This window comes from Heterodontus francisci, chromosome 1 (assembly GCF_036365525.1).
Source record: "Heterodontus francisci isolate sHetFra1 chromosome 1, sHetFra1.hap1, whole genome shotgun sequence".
Classification (NCBI taxonomy): domain Eukaryota; kingdom Metazoa; phylum Chordata; class Chondrichthyes; order Heterodontiformes; family Heterodontidae; genus Heterodontus; species Heterodontus francisci.
In genome coordinates, this window is record NC_090371.1 from 12,383,495 (window position 1) to 12,400,260 (window position 16,766).

The 16,766-nt window shown below is 49.1% G+C and overlaps 1 protein-coding gene across 1 annotated transcript in view; it reads left to right on the plus strand.

Annotated features, from left to right (window-relative positions):
* Positions 1-11,360, plus strand: part of LOC137367776 (hematopoietically-expressed homeobox protein hhex-like) — a 68,367-nt gene extending 57,007 nt beyond the window's left edge. The window contains exon 4 of the mRNA XM_068028671.1: positions 9,017-11,360. Within this exon, the coding sequence (XP_067884772.1) occupies positions 9,017-9,289 (273 nt within the window). The 3' untranslated portion in view covers positions 9,290-11,360. The remainder of the gene's footprint in view (positions 1-9,016) is intronic.
* The last annotated feature ends 5,406 nt before the right edge of the window (positions 11,361-16,766 follow it).

Sequence of the window (16,766 nt, forward strand, 5' to 3'; positions counted from 1 at the left end):
GTTAGTTGAAAGTAGGGCTCCTTTCAGTCTCCAGGCCGCAGCTTTCAAAAGAAGAAAACAAATCTTTTATATGACTTGGCATTCATCCAGATGAGGAGTCAGCACTGAATACCAGGATATTCCAGGGGAGCTGGGGAAGGGGGCAGGAAGAGTTGCAGGGGGGAAGGGTGGGGGAAGGAAGGGGAGAGAATGCGGGAGGATGTGGGAGGGCTGGAGTGCGGGAGGGGAAGGGAGCCTGTGAGAGAATGAAAGGCAGCCCGGAGCAGGAGGCAGGGAGTGGGGGGGAAGGAGTGAGGGAGGGGAAGGGAGCAGGAGGGAGGGAATTGGGGAGGGACAGGGATCCTGAGAGGGAGCTTGGGGAAGAGCTTTCAAGGCCAGGGACTTGGAGGCCTCACCAACCTTCGTTGCCTGCCCACCAGCTGATCAGATTGAGAGCGAGTGGGAGCATAAGCTAGAGACAGACTCCAGGGCATTGTGGGGTCTGGCGGAGCGATGCTTGCCCACATGTAAACCTGAAAAATAAATTTAAAACTTACCTTCCTGGCCTCTTTTGTCCCAGACGCCCCCTCCCGATTGGTGTGCCCCAGGATTTGCTCATATGGCTTCGACCCAGTTTTGTTTTATAATATTCCTGTGAAGTGCTTTGGGATAATATACTATGTTAAAGCACACCGCACTATATAAATGAAAGTTGTTGTTTATGATGGGACGAATTGTCTCCTTCTGCACTGTATCATTCTGAGTCTTAAGTGTGTATATTCTGAAATCACAGGCCATTGGCCATGGTTTTCTGTCTGTTCTGGGATGGAAAGTAAGGTGTGAATCAGTCCCATGACTTCCTTATTAGTCAGCACCGAGTGTGAGGTTCCTTTCCAACAATAACTATATATCACACTATAACCCTTCAGAATCTTCAAGACTCTACCAGCTGCAGTGGTGTTGTGGTTATGTTACTGGACGCGTGATCCGGAAAACCCCCATGCTCTGCTTATTCAGTGGAAAATTCAGGTACAGAAAATAACCAAAAAGGCTAATGGAGTTCAGAGATACAGCACTGAAACAGGCCCTTCGGCCCACCGAGTCTGTGCCGACCAACAACCACCCATTTATACTAATCCTACACTAATTCCATATTCCTACCACATCCCCACCTGTCCCTATATTTCCCTACCACCTGCCTATACTAGGGGCAATTTATAATGGCCAATTTACCTATCAACCTGCAAGTCTTTGGCATGTGGGAGGAAACGGAGCACCCGGAGAAAACCCACGCAGACACAGGGAGAACTTGCAAACTCCACACAGGCAGTACCCAGAATTGAACCCGGGTCACTGGAGCTGTGAGGCTGCGGTGCTAACCACTGCGCCACTGGCCTTGATCTCTAGAGGATTGGAATACAAGGGGTAGAAGTCATGCTTCAACTACACAAAGCTCTGGTTAGACCATACCTGGAGTTACGGTGAGCAGTTCTGGGCATCACACCTTAGGAAGGATATACTGGCCTTGGAGGGAGTGCAATGTAGATTTACCGGAATGATACCTGGACGCCAAGGGTTAAATTACGAGCAGAGATTACACAATCTAGGTTATATTCCCTGGAATTTAAAATGTTAAAGAGGTGATTCGATTGAATTTTTCAAGATAATGAGGGGAACTGATTGGTAGGTGGAGAAAAACCATTGCTGCTGGTTGGGAAGTCTCGGACACAGAGGCATAGTCTAATAATTACAGCCAGGCCCCTCAGGAGTGAAATTACTAAAACACTTCTACACACAAAGGCCTGGATTTTGTGCAGGAGATGAAGCACCCGTGCTGGGCTGAAGATGAACCCCGCCTCTGCATCTGTGGAGAGAGAAACAGAGTTAACGTTTCAGGCCTGTGACTTCTCATTAGAACTGGCACAGGCACCGAGCTGGCAGCTCAGCAGTATCCGCTGCATTACTGGGAGCGGTGGCCACTATCGGTACTGCAGAGGCCTCGGACCCAGGCCCAGCGGTAGAACCCCGGAGAAGAGTTTGGCGAGGTAGGGTTGCCTGAGCCAGTCTGGCAGGTCCTGGTTGGAGTGGGGGGTGGGGGGGGGTGGTGGGCGTTCAGTCCAAGGGGAGGGCGATCCCGGAAGGTACAGTTGTTTATTGAGGGGGTCCTCCATGGGCCATAAGTTGCTCACGAAGGAGGGACTCCCCCAAGCCCCCAGGGAGGGCGCCTCATTTTACAAGGGATCCTCCCTGTGCGGCGGAGGCCCCCCCACCCGCTGATGGTAAGATCCCAGCGGCAGTGGGATGAGGCCCTTAATTGACCATCAGTAGGCCACTTAATGGCCTCAATTGATCTGTGGGCGGGAAGGTCGTCTAGTTTAGTTTAGTGATACAGCACTGAAACAGGCCCTTCGGCCCACCGAGTCTGTGCTGACCATCAACCACCCATTTATACTAATCCTACACTAATCCCATATTGCTACCACATCCCCACCTGTCCCTATATTTCCCTACCACCTACCTATACTTGGGGCAATTTATAATGGCCAATTTACCTACCAACCTGCAAGTCTTTTGGCTTGTGGGAGAAAACCCACGCAGACACAGGGAGAACTTGCAAACTCCACACAGGCAGTACCCAGAATTGAACCTGGGTCGCTGGAGCTGTGAGGCTGCGGTGCTAACCACTGTGCCACTGCGTCATCGGCCTATCCTGCCCCCTGGGAGAATCGGAACCGGGAATCCCAGTGTCGGGTTCTATGGTGAGCGATTCTGCCTCGATTCTGTGACCCCCCCCGCCTGCCTTGAAACCCGCCGTTGGGATGAGAACAAGATCCAGCCCAAGGTGTGGTAGAAGTTTGGAACCCGCCTCCTCAAATGGCAATTGATGTTAGATGAATTGTTAATTTTAAATCTGTGATTGATATAGTTTTGTCATCTAAGGCAAAGGTGGATACGTGGAGTTAGAACACAGAGCAGCCAAGATCTCCGTGAATGGTGGAACAGGCTAAATGGCCTCTCTTGTTCCTATGTCCCTATAAAATAGCTGTCAGTAAAACTAACCATGAAACCATTGGTTTGTTGTAAAAAAATCCATCCAGTTCCTTAAAACCTACCCTTTTTACCAAGCTTTTGATCACCTGTCCGAATATCTCTTTATGCAGCAAAGCATTGAACTTTGCTCCTGCGAAGCTCACTGGGATGTTAAAGGTGCTACATAAATGTAGGTTGTTGTGGTGATATCAGACTGCAGTGTATGATCTTTGAGCAATGCTGTCATGCTTAATTAGTTCACAGTTTCTTTTTATTTCCTAGTTGTGGGCAAAACCGCATCATTAACCAGACAGCTGAGTGGCTTGGATGGTCTCTTCAAAGAGTATTCAGAGTCAACCACATAATGTGGGACTGAATTCACGGGTAGGCCAGACTGGATCCCTGAAGGTTATTGATAACCCAGTTAGGTTTTTACGATGTCAGCTCACAACATTTATTTAATTCAGTTCCATGCTTTTCCATGGTGGGAGTTTTAACTCGATGACTGGACTACTAGCTCATCACTGTATCCAATACACTACTCTAATCTGTAGTGTGTAAGGGCCATTGGCTTGGCCATGTGAGCCGCATGGAAGATGGCAGGATCCCCAAGGGCACATTGTAGAGTGAGCTCGTCACTGGTATCAGACCCACCGGCTGTCCATGTCTCCGCTTTAAAGACGTCTGCAAATGCGACAAGAAGTCCTGTGACATTGATCACAAGTTGTGGGAGTCAGTTGCCAGCGATCGCCAGAGCTGGCGGACAGCCATAAAGGCGGGGCTAAAGAGTGGCGAGTCGAAGAGACTTAGCTGTTGGCAGAAAAAAAGACAGAAGTGGAAGGAGAGAGCCAACTGTGTAACAGCCCCGACAACCAATTTTATCTGCAGCACCAGTGGAAGAGTCTGTCACTCTAGAATTGGCCTTTATAGCCACTCCAGGCGCTGCTCCACACAACACTGACCACCTCCAGGCACTTACCCATTGTCTCTCGAGACAAGGAGGCCAAAGAAAAGAGAAGTAAGGGCCATTGATACTCTCACCCTGTAGCTATTGCTGGCTCATTGCTTCAAGAGCACAGACATGATCAAAATGTCAGCCATAGTTAAGTTTAGCACTGTTGCTTCTGGCTTTAAAGGTTGTGTGTTACAAACAAAGGAACATATGAATTAGGAGCAGAAGTAGTCCACCCAATTCTTCAAGCCTCCGATCATGGCTGATCTGATTGTAACCTCGATTCCACATTTCCACCTACCCCTGATAACCTTTCACCCCCTTGCTTATCAAGAATCTATCTACCTCTACCTTAGAAATATTCAAAGACTCTGCTTCCACCCCCTTTTGAGGAAGAGAGTTCTAAAGACTCACAACTTTGAGAGAAAATATTTCTCCTCATCTCTGTCTTTAATGGGGGACCCCTTATTTTTAAACATTGACAATCGAGGCTGAAACTCCAGTGCAGTATTGAGGGAATACTGCGCTGTTGGGGATGATTAAATTCCCATCTCTATTCACAACCTCAGCATGACCCAAAGCTCTTTCCAGCTAATTAAGTACTTTTGAAGAGGCTGTTGTAACGTAGGAAACTCAGCAACCAATTTGTACATATAAACTGCCACAACCAGCAAAGTGATACTGACCAGATAATCTGTTTTTGGTGATGTTGGTCGAGGAAACTTCCCTGCTCATCATTGAAATGATGCAATGGGATCTTTCGTGTGCACCTGAGAACGCAGACGGGGCCTTGGTTTAAAGTCTTACCCAAAAGACAGATTTGGCAATACTCCCTCAGCACCCAACTGAGAGTAGCACCCTAAATGATATACTCATATCTCTGGAGTGGGGATTAAACCCATAACCTTATGACTCCGAGGCAAGAGTGTCACCCATTGAGCCATCATAGATTGTTATAATTAACCAATAACTTCGGGTGGCACAGTGGTGCAGTGGTTAGCACCGCAGCCTCACAACCCTCCAGCAACCCGGGTTCAGTTCTGGGTACTGTCTGTGCAGTGTTTGTAAGTTCTCCCTGTGAGAGTGTGTGTTTCCTCCCACAGCCAATGACTTGCAGGTTGATAGGTAAATTGGCCATTGTAAATTGCTCCTAGTGTAGGTAGGCGAATGGGGATGTGGTAGGGAATATGGGATTAATTTAGGATTAGTTTAAATGGGTGGTTGTTGGTTGGCACAGACTCAGTGGGCCGAAGGGCCTGTTTCAGTGCTGTATCACTAAATAAATAAAAACTCATGTTATACCGGGACAGTAGAATGCAAACTAGATGGACCTTGATCTTTTGTCACCTAATGATTCCTATTGTTTCCTATTATTATGACCAGGTTAGAAAGGTGTCTAGGGTTCCCTTTTTGCCATCACCTGGTCTTACCGTAACAGCATTTAATCTACAAAGTGATTCATGACAACGCTTCGTCAGTGCTGACGTCATCAGGCTGCGCCGCGGTACGCACATGCGCAGACGGTCTCCTTCTCTCTGCGCATGCGCTGCAGTCCGGCTTGCCACGGCCGTTTTGCGCATGCGCAGATGACGTCATCGCGTTATGTCGTCTTCCTCGGGCAACGCGCCAGGTTGGCCTCTGCGCATGCGTCAATCTTCGGATATTCACGCATGCGTCAAAGCTTCGGCGCGACTTTTTGAAAGTGGAAGGAGGAGAGGTTTCGTCGGGCATTTTCTCGCATTTTATCTGAATTATTTAGTAATTTTGGGGATTTGCTTCATTTTTATTAGACACAGGAGATTGTTCCAAGGTAAGTTGCTCTGCCTTTGTAAGTTGCTTTGAAAACATTTCCATTGTCTGGGGCACCGCATGTGCTCCAGTCCCTGTTGTAAGCTGCTCTGAAAGCATTTCCATTGTCTGGGGCACCGCATGTGCTCCAGTCCCTGTTGTAAGCTGCTCTGAAAGCATTTCCATTGTCTGGGGCACCGCATGTGCTCCAGTCCCTGTTGTGAGTTGCTGTGTGCAGGCAGTACATGTGCTGCAGTCCAGCGAACAACCTTCCATCTAAACAGTCACTTTTGTTTTTGTAACGTTTCAATGGAGTGCATTCCGTATTTCTTATCTCATCTCATGTTTCCCGTGTGGTCCCTTAATAGCCTTTTTTTCCCCTCCCTCCCTCTTTTCCCCCCTCCACCCTCTCCCCCTGCTCTCCCCCCCTCCCTCCACCCTCTCCCCCCGCTCTTCCCCCCCCTCCCTCCCCCCTCTCCCCCAGTTCCCCCCCCTCCCTCTTCCCCCCTCCCCAGTTCCCCCCTCTCCCTCCCTTTCCCCCCTCCCCAGTTCCCCCCTCTCCCTCCCTTTCCCCCCTCCCCAGTTCCCCCCCTCTCCCTCCCTCTTTCCCCCCTCCCTCTTTCCCCCCTCCTTCTTTCCCCCTCCCTCTTTCCCCCTCCCTCTTTCCCCACTCCCTCTTCCCCCTCCCTCTTCCCCCCCTCCCTCTTTCCCCCCTCCCTCTTTCCCCCTCCCTCTTTCCCTCCTCCCTCTTTCCCCCCTCCCTCTTTCCCCCCTCCCTCTTTCCCCCCTCCCTCTTTCCCCCTCCCTCTTTTCCCCCTCCCTCTTTCCCCCTCCCTCTTTCCCCCCTCCCTCTTCCCCCTCCCTCTTGCCCCCTCCCTCTTTCCCCCCTCCCTCTTTCCCCCTCCCTCTTTCCCCCCTCCCTCTTTCCCCCCTCCCTCTTCCCCCCTCCCTCTTTCCCCCCTCCCTCTTTCCCCCCTCCCTCTTTCCCCCTCCCTCTTTCCCCCCTCCCTCTTTCCTCCCCCCTCCCTCTTTCCTCCCCCCCCTCCCTCTTTCCTCCCCCCTCCCTCTTTCTTCCCCACCCTCCCTCTCTTTCCCCACCCTCCCTCTTTTCTTCCACCACCTTCCCTCTTTTCTTCCACCACCCTCTCTCTTTTCTTCCACCACCCTCTCTCTTTTCTTCCACCACCCTCTCTCTTTCCCCCCCCCCCCACCGTTCGCATTGTCAACAAATGCAGTCTTTAATCTTCGGCTGCATTTGCTGACAATGCTACCACCAGGCGGCGCTGCTGTGGCACATGCACAAATGCAGCATGTGCCACTAAAACGTCACAGTCTGCGACTTCAGGCAGCTGCCGGTGGGGGGGTGGGGTGGTGGTGGGGGAGCGGAGCGGGCCAGGGCTGGGGGGATGGGTGGGGTGGGGACGGGGGTGAGGTGGGGTGGTGGTGGGGGAGCAGAGCGGGCCAGGGACGAGTGGGGTGGGGACAGGGGGGTTGGGGTGGTGGGGGAGCGGAGCGGAGCGGGCCAAGGACGGGGGGGGATGGGGGGAGGTGGGATGGGAATGTGGGGGGAGGTGGGGTGGTGGTGGGGGAGCGAAGCGGGCCAGGGATGGGGGTGGGGGGGGGGGGGCGGGGTAGCGGAGAGGGCCGGGGATGGGGAGCAGAGCGGGCTGGGGACGGGGATGGGGAGGGGTGTGGAGTGGGATGGGGAGGTGGGGGAGCGGAGTGGGCCGGGGACGGGGGTGTGTAGTGGAGAGGGCCGGGAACTGGGGGGGCGGGAGCGGAGCGGGCCGGGGCGGGGGGAGCAGAGCAGCCACAAAGAGCAGACCGGCGGATTGAGCAGCGAGGGGGGGAGCAGAACAGCCACAAAGAGCGGACCGGCGGATTGAGCAGCGAGGGGGGGAGCAGAACAGCCGGAGAGAGCAGCGAGGGGGGGAGCAGAACAGCCGGAGAGAGCAGCGAGGGGGGGAGCAGAGCAGCTGTAGAGATATAGCGAGGGGGGGAGCAGAGCAGCCACAAAGAGCGGACCGGCGGAGTGAGCAGTGAGGGGGGGAACGGCGGGGGAGAGCAACGAAGTGGAGGGGGGACGGAGCTTGACACATGGGTGAATACCCGTTAGCGTTGCATTGCTGTACGCGTAAAACGCATGCGCAGAGGCCGATCAGGTGCGTTGCCTGAAGATGCACACGTCACGCGATGATGTCTTCAGCGCATGCGCTAACCAGTCCTGGCAAGTCGGAACGCAGCGCACGCGCAGAGAGCAGGAGCCCGTCTGCACATGTGCGCACCTTGGCGCAGTCTGATGACATCAGTGGAATCACTTTGTTAATTTGAAACACACCGTGTTTTTAGCTCCCCCTTGGTGAATCCTTTTCACTGCTTTCCAATTGTAAGGCAAAGAAGCCAGCACAACAGGTTTTCTCAGGTTTAAAGAAAAAAAGTGAAATTTATTAAACTTCAACTCTAATTTGGTTGACGCCTACGGAGACACGACACGCCCATGCTAGCACGCACATGCAATGCACACATGCAACTAGATACAGAAAAGAGCAGAAGAAAAATAAAGTGGAAAAGTTTGAGGCAATATCTGAAGAGTTTTTGTTACGGTTCTTAGCGCTCACTGTAGAGTCCTTGATTGTAGGTAGATCTTGCTTTTCGTTGGGGCCCAGTATTCAGTTTTCTTATTAAACCTTGTTTGCTGTAGGAGACTTTTCTCTCTTGGGGTTCATGTGTCTTCAGTAGATTCAGAGGCTTGTGTGAAAGAGATGGGAGCAGGCAGACAGGAGAGGCTGTGGTGAGCCAGCTGGGAGAGATGTTCTCAGTCCAGGAGCATTCTGCTTTCTGTCCAAACTGTTTGTACAAATTCAAAAAAACTCAGGTTGCCCAGCAGGTTAGTCATGTGACTAGCTGGTTTGACCACTTCTGTTTGTGTATTTGGCCATCTTAGCAGTCAACCTGGAATGCGAGCTCCCCCACCTTCAACGTCTGGTGATCAAAGGTCCATTGTGGGTTGAATGTGTCAGGGAATGGCTGCTTTGTCCTTCCAAACACTGTCTGTTAATATGCAAATATCTTTCCAGCCAAAATCTGGTAAATTTTTTTAAAGCAAGTCCTTTCTTTACTTTAACGAAAGTTTGAAATTTAATGTCCATGGGGCAAAATTAATATGCCTCATGCTTGCCAGGTGGGGGCCTACATGACACTTTATCTTTTGATTGGCCCCTTGACTTTTCATTGACAGTAAACCTCCAACTTCTTCCTGTCTCACAGGATCTGCCTGAGGAGGAGAAATCCAACTGGTGCAAAGGTAAGGAAGGAGATCTCATTGTCCCAAGCACTGAGGCAAGTGCCAAAGGGACACCACAGCAAATGAAAGTGGTTACTACACATCAGGAAAATTCAGGTCAATCTTCTCGGAGTCCCAGGGAATCAGATTCACAAAGCACTGAGCAGGACAGTGATGTTGAGGTGGACGTTGATTGCGATGAAGACCAGGATTTCAACCATCTGTCATGTGAAGAGGAAACAAACCCCATGAAGTAAATTACCGCTCAGTTCTGTAGCTGTTGAACTGTGTTTAAATGCACTTTATATCTCGCTTTCATTCCTTATAAAATGTGAATTATGTCAGTGTTAAGACAAAAGGGAAGACCATTAAACCCTGAGTGAACTGTACAGCACAGCAGAGAGTCAATTCAAGAGCGCCTCTTTAATATTTCTAAACTTCAAGAAGCAAATAATGATAATGAACAGGGCTATTAGAACTGGCACTGTTAACAGTTTGGAGATTAAGAGGGGATGGGGCACTATTAATGATGTGAAGGGTGCTGGTTGCAACAGAAATGGCAACTGTATTTCTGTTCTTGAAAATTAAACAGAAAATTATTTTCAGTACAATTCCTTGGTGAAATGAGTTTGGCCTGTCTCACTGTCTGGCTGAGTGAGCACAGGCCCAGAAATCAAATCTGCATCTAACTTAGAATCAAATGAAGCAGACACACTCAAAGCTGTAGTATGGGGCAATCACCTGAAGTTGGGGGCTCAGGCATATTCTTGGAATGAAAGAGAATACGCTGGAAATACTCAGCAGGTCAGGCAGTATTTGTGGAGAGAGAAACAGAGTTAATGTTTCAAGTTAACTTGCATCAGAACTTGGACAGTGTAGAGGGAGCTTTACTCTGCACCTAACCCTGTGCTGTACCTGTCCTGGGAGTGTTTGGGACAGTGTAGAGGGAGCTTTACTCTGTATCTAACCCCATGCTGTACCTGCCCTGGGAGTGTTTGATGGGACAGTGTAGAGGGAGCTTTACTCTGTATCTAACCCCATGCTGTACCTGCCCTGGGAGTGTTTGATGGGACAGTGTAGAGGGAGCTTTACTCTGTATCTAACCCCATGCTGTACCTGCCCTGGGAGTGTTTGATGGGACAGAAGAGGCACAATGGACTAAATGTGTTCTGTAAAATTCTATGAAGTCTGGCATCACCCCTGTTCTATTTCTGTTAGCAGACAGTGTTCTGTTCAAACTGCTCAAACCCCCAAGCCACACTTCTCGGGGTCTGTTTTGATATGAACAGGTTACGACCTCTTCAGAACCTTCTGCAGATCTGAACTGACATCACTGGTATTGCTTTTTCAAATGAGTGGGGCTTTCAGTGCAGCTAGGCTGGAGCAGGTTCGCTGCTGGTCACCAGGCAGACGGGAACTCTCCAAGGGTGAAGAGTATCAAAAAAACCCTCTGCTTTTTGGGTCCAGGAGTAGCAAGAGTGGCCATGAAGCTATTGGATTGTCTTTATAGTCCCACGCTCAGTGTGGTTGAAACTTAACTGCCTTCGGAAGTAGCCTAGCAAGATGCTCAGTTGTATCAAACTGCTACAAAGAGTAGCAAGACCACATTGATAGCAGTGGTTCAAGAAGAAGGCCCACATCAACCTCAGTGCACATATAGGGATAGGCAATAAATGTCAGTGATGCTCAGATTTCGAGGATGAATATAAGCCATGACCTCCCCTTTACTCTAAACTCCACCCCCACCCCCCCACCCCAATCCATTACCCACTTTGCCTTCCGCAAGTTCCTCTCAAATTGCCCCCTAGCTACTTGCTTGCTGGCTCGCTGCCAGTAGCTACCCAATTTTCACCTCTCAGTAGCCGATCTGTGCTCTCCTCGCACCTGCTCTGTCAGGTAGTGGACCATTGGCATTGAAATTGGGCTCATGAGTTAAAAATACCCCCGGGTCTTAAGCTTATGGCAGCTCGTGTCTTTTCCGCTGACCCGCACTCACTCCCCAACTCCCCAAAACCCACAGGCAATTAAAATGCATTAAATGTTCTTCGATCCAAGTATTCTTTTAGAAGTTCATTGAATCTTGCTCCACCCAACCTTCCAACTCGAGGTCAGGTTGGAGCTTATTTCCTGAGGACAGACTCAACAACAGTGAAAGAAATCAGGGAGCATTCCCATGACTTATTAATCTCAGGGGGGCTAAAACTGTCCATTGGAAGCAATCCACAGGCTATACCCTCAAACAATGGTCCAATGTTTGCTATTTTTCTATTTGTATTTGCTAACATGTTTTGAATATTTTGAATAAATGGGTTGAGGATATACTGATAACTTTGCTCTCGTTTCCCACTTTCCTAGGTTCTCTTTGGTGAGTTCCTCCAAAATTCAAACTATATTTTGGTGGAACGACATGGGGGTATGGGTTTGGTGGACATTTGTTGGCCTCTGATATGTCGCCCAAGTTACCATTCTTCACATGTCAGCAGGTCACTCAACCAGGGGGAGCATCACAGTGAAACCTGATCCCAACTTCAAACACAAAGTTCACACATTCTCGTATAGACATACGAGCACATGGCCACATGCACATGAGCACGTGCACACACAGACACACGCACCAACATATGTGCATGTATATGCGTACGTACATGTCATAATTGTAATAGAAAAACATCTAGAAACTGAAAATCTATTAGAGAAGTCAGCACGGATTCCAAAACCAAAGGTCACACTTGACCAACCTCATTGAATTCTTTGAAGTAATGGAAAAGGTAGAAGAGGGAAATGCAGTCGACACAATGGGCCAAATTATGCTGCGAGGGTCGGAACCTGATGTTGGGGCCATTTCCAATCCCGACTCCACACATTTCCCACATCCCTGACAAGTTACCAGTTTTGCTTCCCCCTCCAATCGGAGCTCCCTCTCAGGTTCCCATCCCCATGACAATCTAGTTTAAACTCTCCCCTAGTTAATCTCCCTGTGAGGATATTCATCCCAGTCTCGCTAAGATGCAACCCGTCCATCTTGTACAGGTCCCATCTGCCCCAGAACCAGTCCCAATGTCTCAGAAATCTGATGCCCTCCCTCCTACACCAGTTCTCCAGCCACGTGTTCAATCACTCAATCCTCCTATTCCAATGCTCACTGGCACGTGGGGCTGGGAGTAATCCTGAGATTACTGCTTTTGAGGTCCTGATTTTTAATCTCTTTCCTAGCTTCCTAAAATCTGCTTTTAGGCCCTCATACCCCTTCCTACCTATTTCATTGGTACCAAAGTGGACCATGACCTCTGGCTGCTCACCCTCCCCCAGAAGAATGCCCTGTAGCTGCTCTGTGACATCCTTGATCCTGGCACCAGGGAGGCAACACACCATGCTGGAGTCACGTCTATCACTGCAGAAATGCCAGTCTGTTCCCCTAACAAACGAATCCCCCTATCGCTATTGCTCTTCCACTCTTCTTCCTCCCCTCCTGTGCAGCTGAGCCACCTGTGGTGCCACAAACTTGGCTCTGACTGCACTCCTCTCAGGAACCATCACCTTCACCAATATCCAAAATGGAAAACCGATTAGTGAGAGAGATCGTCTCAGGGAACTCCTGCACTATCTGCCTGGTAAAGGCACAGGTTAATAAGGCCATGAAAACCATTCTGGTCTCCATGTTATAAACAGGATAAATAGAGACACTGGAGAAGGTGCAAAAAAGATTTACAAGAATGGTACCAGAACTGGGTTATAGCCATCAGGAAAGACTAAACAGGCTGGGGTTCTTTTCTTTAGAGAAGAGAAGACTAAGGGCTGACCTGATACGGCTCCTCAAGATTGTGAAAGGGTATTTATAGGGCAGACAACAACAATAATTTTTATTTATATAGTACCTTTATCATAATAAAACGCCCCAAAACACTTCCCAGGAGTGTTATAAAGCAAAAAATGACATGAGGAGATTTTAGAACCATAGAACCATAGAAAAATTACGGCACAGAAGGAGGCCATTCAGCCCATTGTGTCCGTGCTGGTCAAAAAAACTAGCCGCCCAATCTAACCCCACCTTCCAGCACCTGGTCCATAGCCTTGCCGGTCACAGCACTTCAGGTGCATGTCCAGGTACCTTTTAAAAGAATTGAGGGTTTCTGCCTCCACCACCATTCCTGGCAGTGAATTCCAGACACCCATCACCCTACAGGTAAAAAAGTTTTTCTTCATGTCCCCTCTAATCCTTCTACCAATCACCTTAAATCTGGTAATTGACCTCTCTGCGAGGGGAAACAGTTCCTTCCTGTCTACTCTATCTCGGCCCCTCATAATTTTGTAAACCTCAATTAAGTCACCCCTCAGCCTCCTCTGTTCTGAGGAGAATATCCCTAGCCTATCCAATCTTTCCTCATTGCTGCAACTTTCAAGCCCTGGCAACATTCTTTTAAATCGCCTCTGTAATCTCTCCAGAGCAATTATGTCCTTCCTGTAATGTGGTGACCAGAACTGTACGCAATACTCCAGCTGTGGCCTAACCAGCGTTTTATACAGTTCCAGCATTACATCCCTGCTTTTGTATTCTATACCTCAGCCAATAAAGGAAAGCATTCCATCTGCCTTCCTCACCACTCTGTCTACCTGTCCTGCCACCTTCAGGGACCTGTGGACATGCACTCCAAGGTCTCTCACTTCAATCCTCCCAGTTATTGTGTATTCCCTCGCTTTATATTGACCTTCCCAAATGCATTACCTCACAATTACCCAGATTGAATTCCATTTGCCATTTTTCCATCCACTCAACCAAACCATTGATATCATTCTGGAGTCTACGGCCATCCTCCTCACTATCAACTACACGGCCAGCTTTTGGGTTAGATAACCAAAGGCTTGATCAAAGATGTAGGTTTTAAGGAGTGTCTCAAAGGAGGAAAGAGAGGTCAAGAGAGACAGGGAGGTGTGGGGGAGGGAATTCCAGAGCTCAGGGTCTTGACAGCTGAAAACCTGGTGGAGTGATTAAAATCGGGGATGTTCAAGAGGCCAGGTTAGAGGAGCACAGTTATTTCAGACGGTTGTGGGGCTGGAGGAGCTTGTAGAGAAAGGGAGGGTAAGGTTATGGTGAAATTTGAAAACACGGATGAGAATTTTAAAATCGTGGCGTTGATTAAACGGATGCCAATGTAGGTCAGCGAGCACAGTGATGGGTGAATGGGACTTAGTGCGAGTTAGGACACAGGCAGTAGAGTTTTGGATGACGTCAAGTTTATAGAAGGATGATGATGGGAGGCTGGCCAGGAGTGCATTGGAACATTAAAATCTATAAGTAACAAAGGCATGAATGAGGGTTTCAGCAGCTGAGGCAGGGGCGAAATCGGGTGATATTACAGACATGGAAATAGGTGGTCTTAGTGATGGCATAGATATATTTTTGGTCAAATATGACACCGAAGGTTGTGAACAGCCTGGTTAAGCTTCAGACAGTTTCCAGGGAGAGGGTTGGAGTTGGTGGTTAGGGAATAGAGTTTGGAATGGGGATTGAAAATAATGGCTTTTGTCTTCTCAATATTTAATTGAAGAATTTCCACTCATTCAGCACTGTACGCCATTGAGAAGTTGTTTCCACTTGTGGGCAAGATCAGAACTAGGGGCCAAAACCAGAAATACAAGCTAATCACTAATAAATTCGATAGGGAATTTAGGAGGAAGTTCATTATCAAGAGAGTATTTAGAATGTGGAACTCGCTACTACAAGAAGTTGAGGCAAGTAGCATAGATTCATTTAAGGGAAAGCTAGATAGGCATGAAGAAGAATTGAATAGAAGGTTATGTTGATGGGGTTAGATGAAGAAGGGTGGAGGAGGCCCATGTGGAGCAAAAACAGCAGCATGGACTAGAAGGGCTGAATGGCCTGTTTTTGTGCTGTGCCTTAAATACTTTGTAATGTGCATGTGTGTTTGCGTGATTATATGTGTGTGTACCCGTACATGTCTGCATATGTGTGTAAATATGTGTTCGTGTATATGTGCATGCAGCAGGGGCCGTGGCCACAGCTGGAGCTGCACCTGGAGGAAGAGGATGCGCTGGTGGACTGGCGCCCTCACAACCAGGTGAGTGGGGTATGGGGGTTCCAGGACCAGTCAGGCAGATCTGCTGACCCTGGTGAGGTGGTGGTGGGGAATGGTCACTGAGGGCAGGTGGTGCCAGTGCTGCGGGGGCCGGCATTTGCCAGCAGCAGGCTCCTTCGTGGGCCAAACAGTGCTCAAAAAAGGAGAGCCTCCCCTGGAGACCGGTGGGAGGCTGCCAGCCTTTACCTGATGCTCCCCCCATGCTGTGGAGGGCCCTCCCCCCCCCAGCCACTGCCGCTGATAAAATGCCAGCGGAGGCTGGAAGAGGTCCTCAATTGGCCACTTACGTGGTTCAATTGGGATCTGGGCAGGTAGGCCTTCTGCCACCTTTCCCGCTGCAAGATGGTGTGGAAAGATGTCAGTATAAAGTACCCGATGCCTTCCCACCGCCATGCCATTTTGCCAGCCTTCATGTCTTCCCCGGTCTCCAAAATGAGTCCCTGTATTGATGAGGAGTAGGAACCCAGTCTGATATCCCTGTCTTGGCAGTTTATGGATTTTCACAGAGCACTAGAGCTAGTGACTGAGATCAATATGTGGATCGAACACTGAGCATCGAACAAGTTGATAAAACCCATGAGGCTCAGTGACCCAGAAACCAAGGTCACGACCGACAAAGCAGAACTGGCTGAGACGTCAGTCATGCCCGAAAGCAGAACTATGGTGCCCTGTGCAAATAAGATGCATGCTTCAGGATCAATATGTACAGGGCCCCAGACCGTGAACACCAGATGTGCAGGCTGATTTATTCATCCCGGCTTCTTCATTCTGTTGAAATCAAGACTTGTCACAGCATTTCATACTCTAACCTATTCTTTCCCAAGGCCTCACAACTGTCCAACTCCTCAGTCCTTTTTTACCCTCATAGAGGGTATGCGCTAGGTGTCAGCCACGGCTCAGTTGGCAATTTCTTGCCTCTAACTCCAGAAGGTTGTGGGTTCAATCAGGGAAGTGTGAACTTCAAAATCCAGGTTGACACATCCACTGCAATACTGAGGGAGTGCAGCACTGTCAGAGGTGCTGTCTTTCAGATGAGATATTAAACCAAGTCCCCGTCTGCCCCCACAAGTGGATGTAAAAGATCCCATGGTGTTATTTTGAAGAGCAGCAGAGTTCTCCCTGGTATAAAACAAGAAATGCTGGAACCACTCAGCAGGTCTGGCAGCATCTGTGAAAAGAGAAGCAGAGTTAACGTTTCGGATCAGTGACCCTGGTGTTGTGGCCAATATTTATCACTCAACCACCAACAGTAAAACAGATTATCTGGTCATTATCACATGGTTGTTTGTGGGATCTTGCTGTGTGCAAATTAGCTGCTGTGTTTCCTACATTACAACAGTGACTGCACTTCAAAAGTACTTCATTGGCTGTAAAGAGCTTTGGGATGTTCTGAGATTGTAAAAGGTGCTGTAAGAATGGGAGTTTTTTCTTTTCTGTTACAGCCTGTCTGTTTTAGAACTCCCTGGCTCCTCTTCAAAATAAAGTCATGATATCAATTGACAGAGCAGACAGGGTCTCACTTTAACATCTCACTGGAAATACAGCACCTCCGACAGTGTCGCACTCTCTCAACACTGCACTGGGACTGTCAAGTGCACCAATTTCTGGAACAGTATTTGAACCCATGATAGTTTCACTC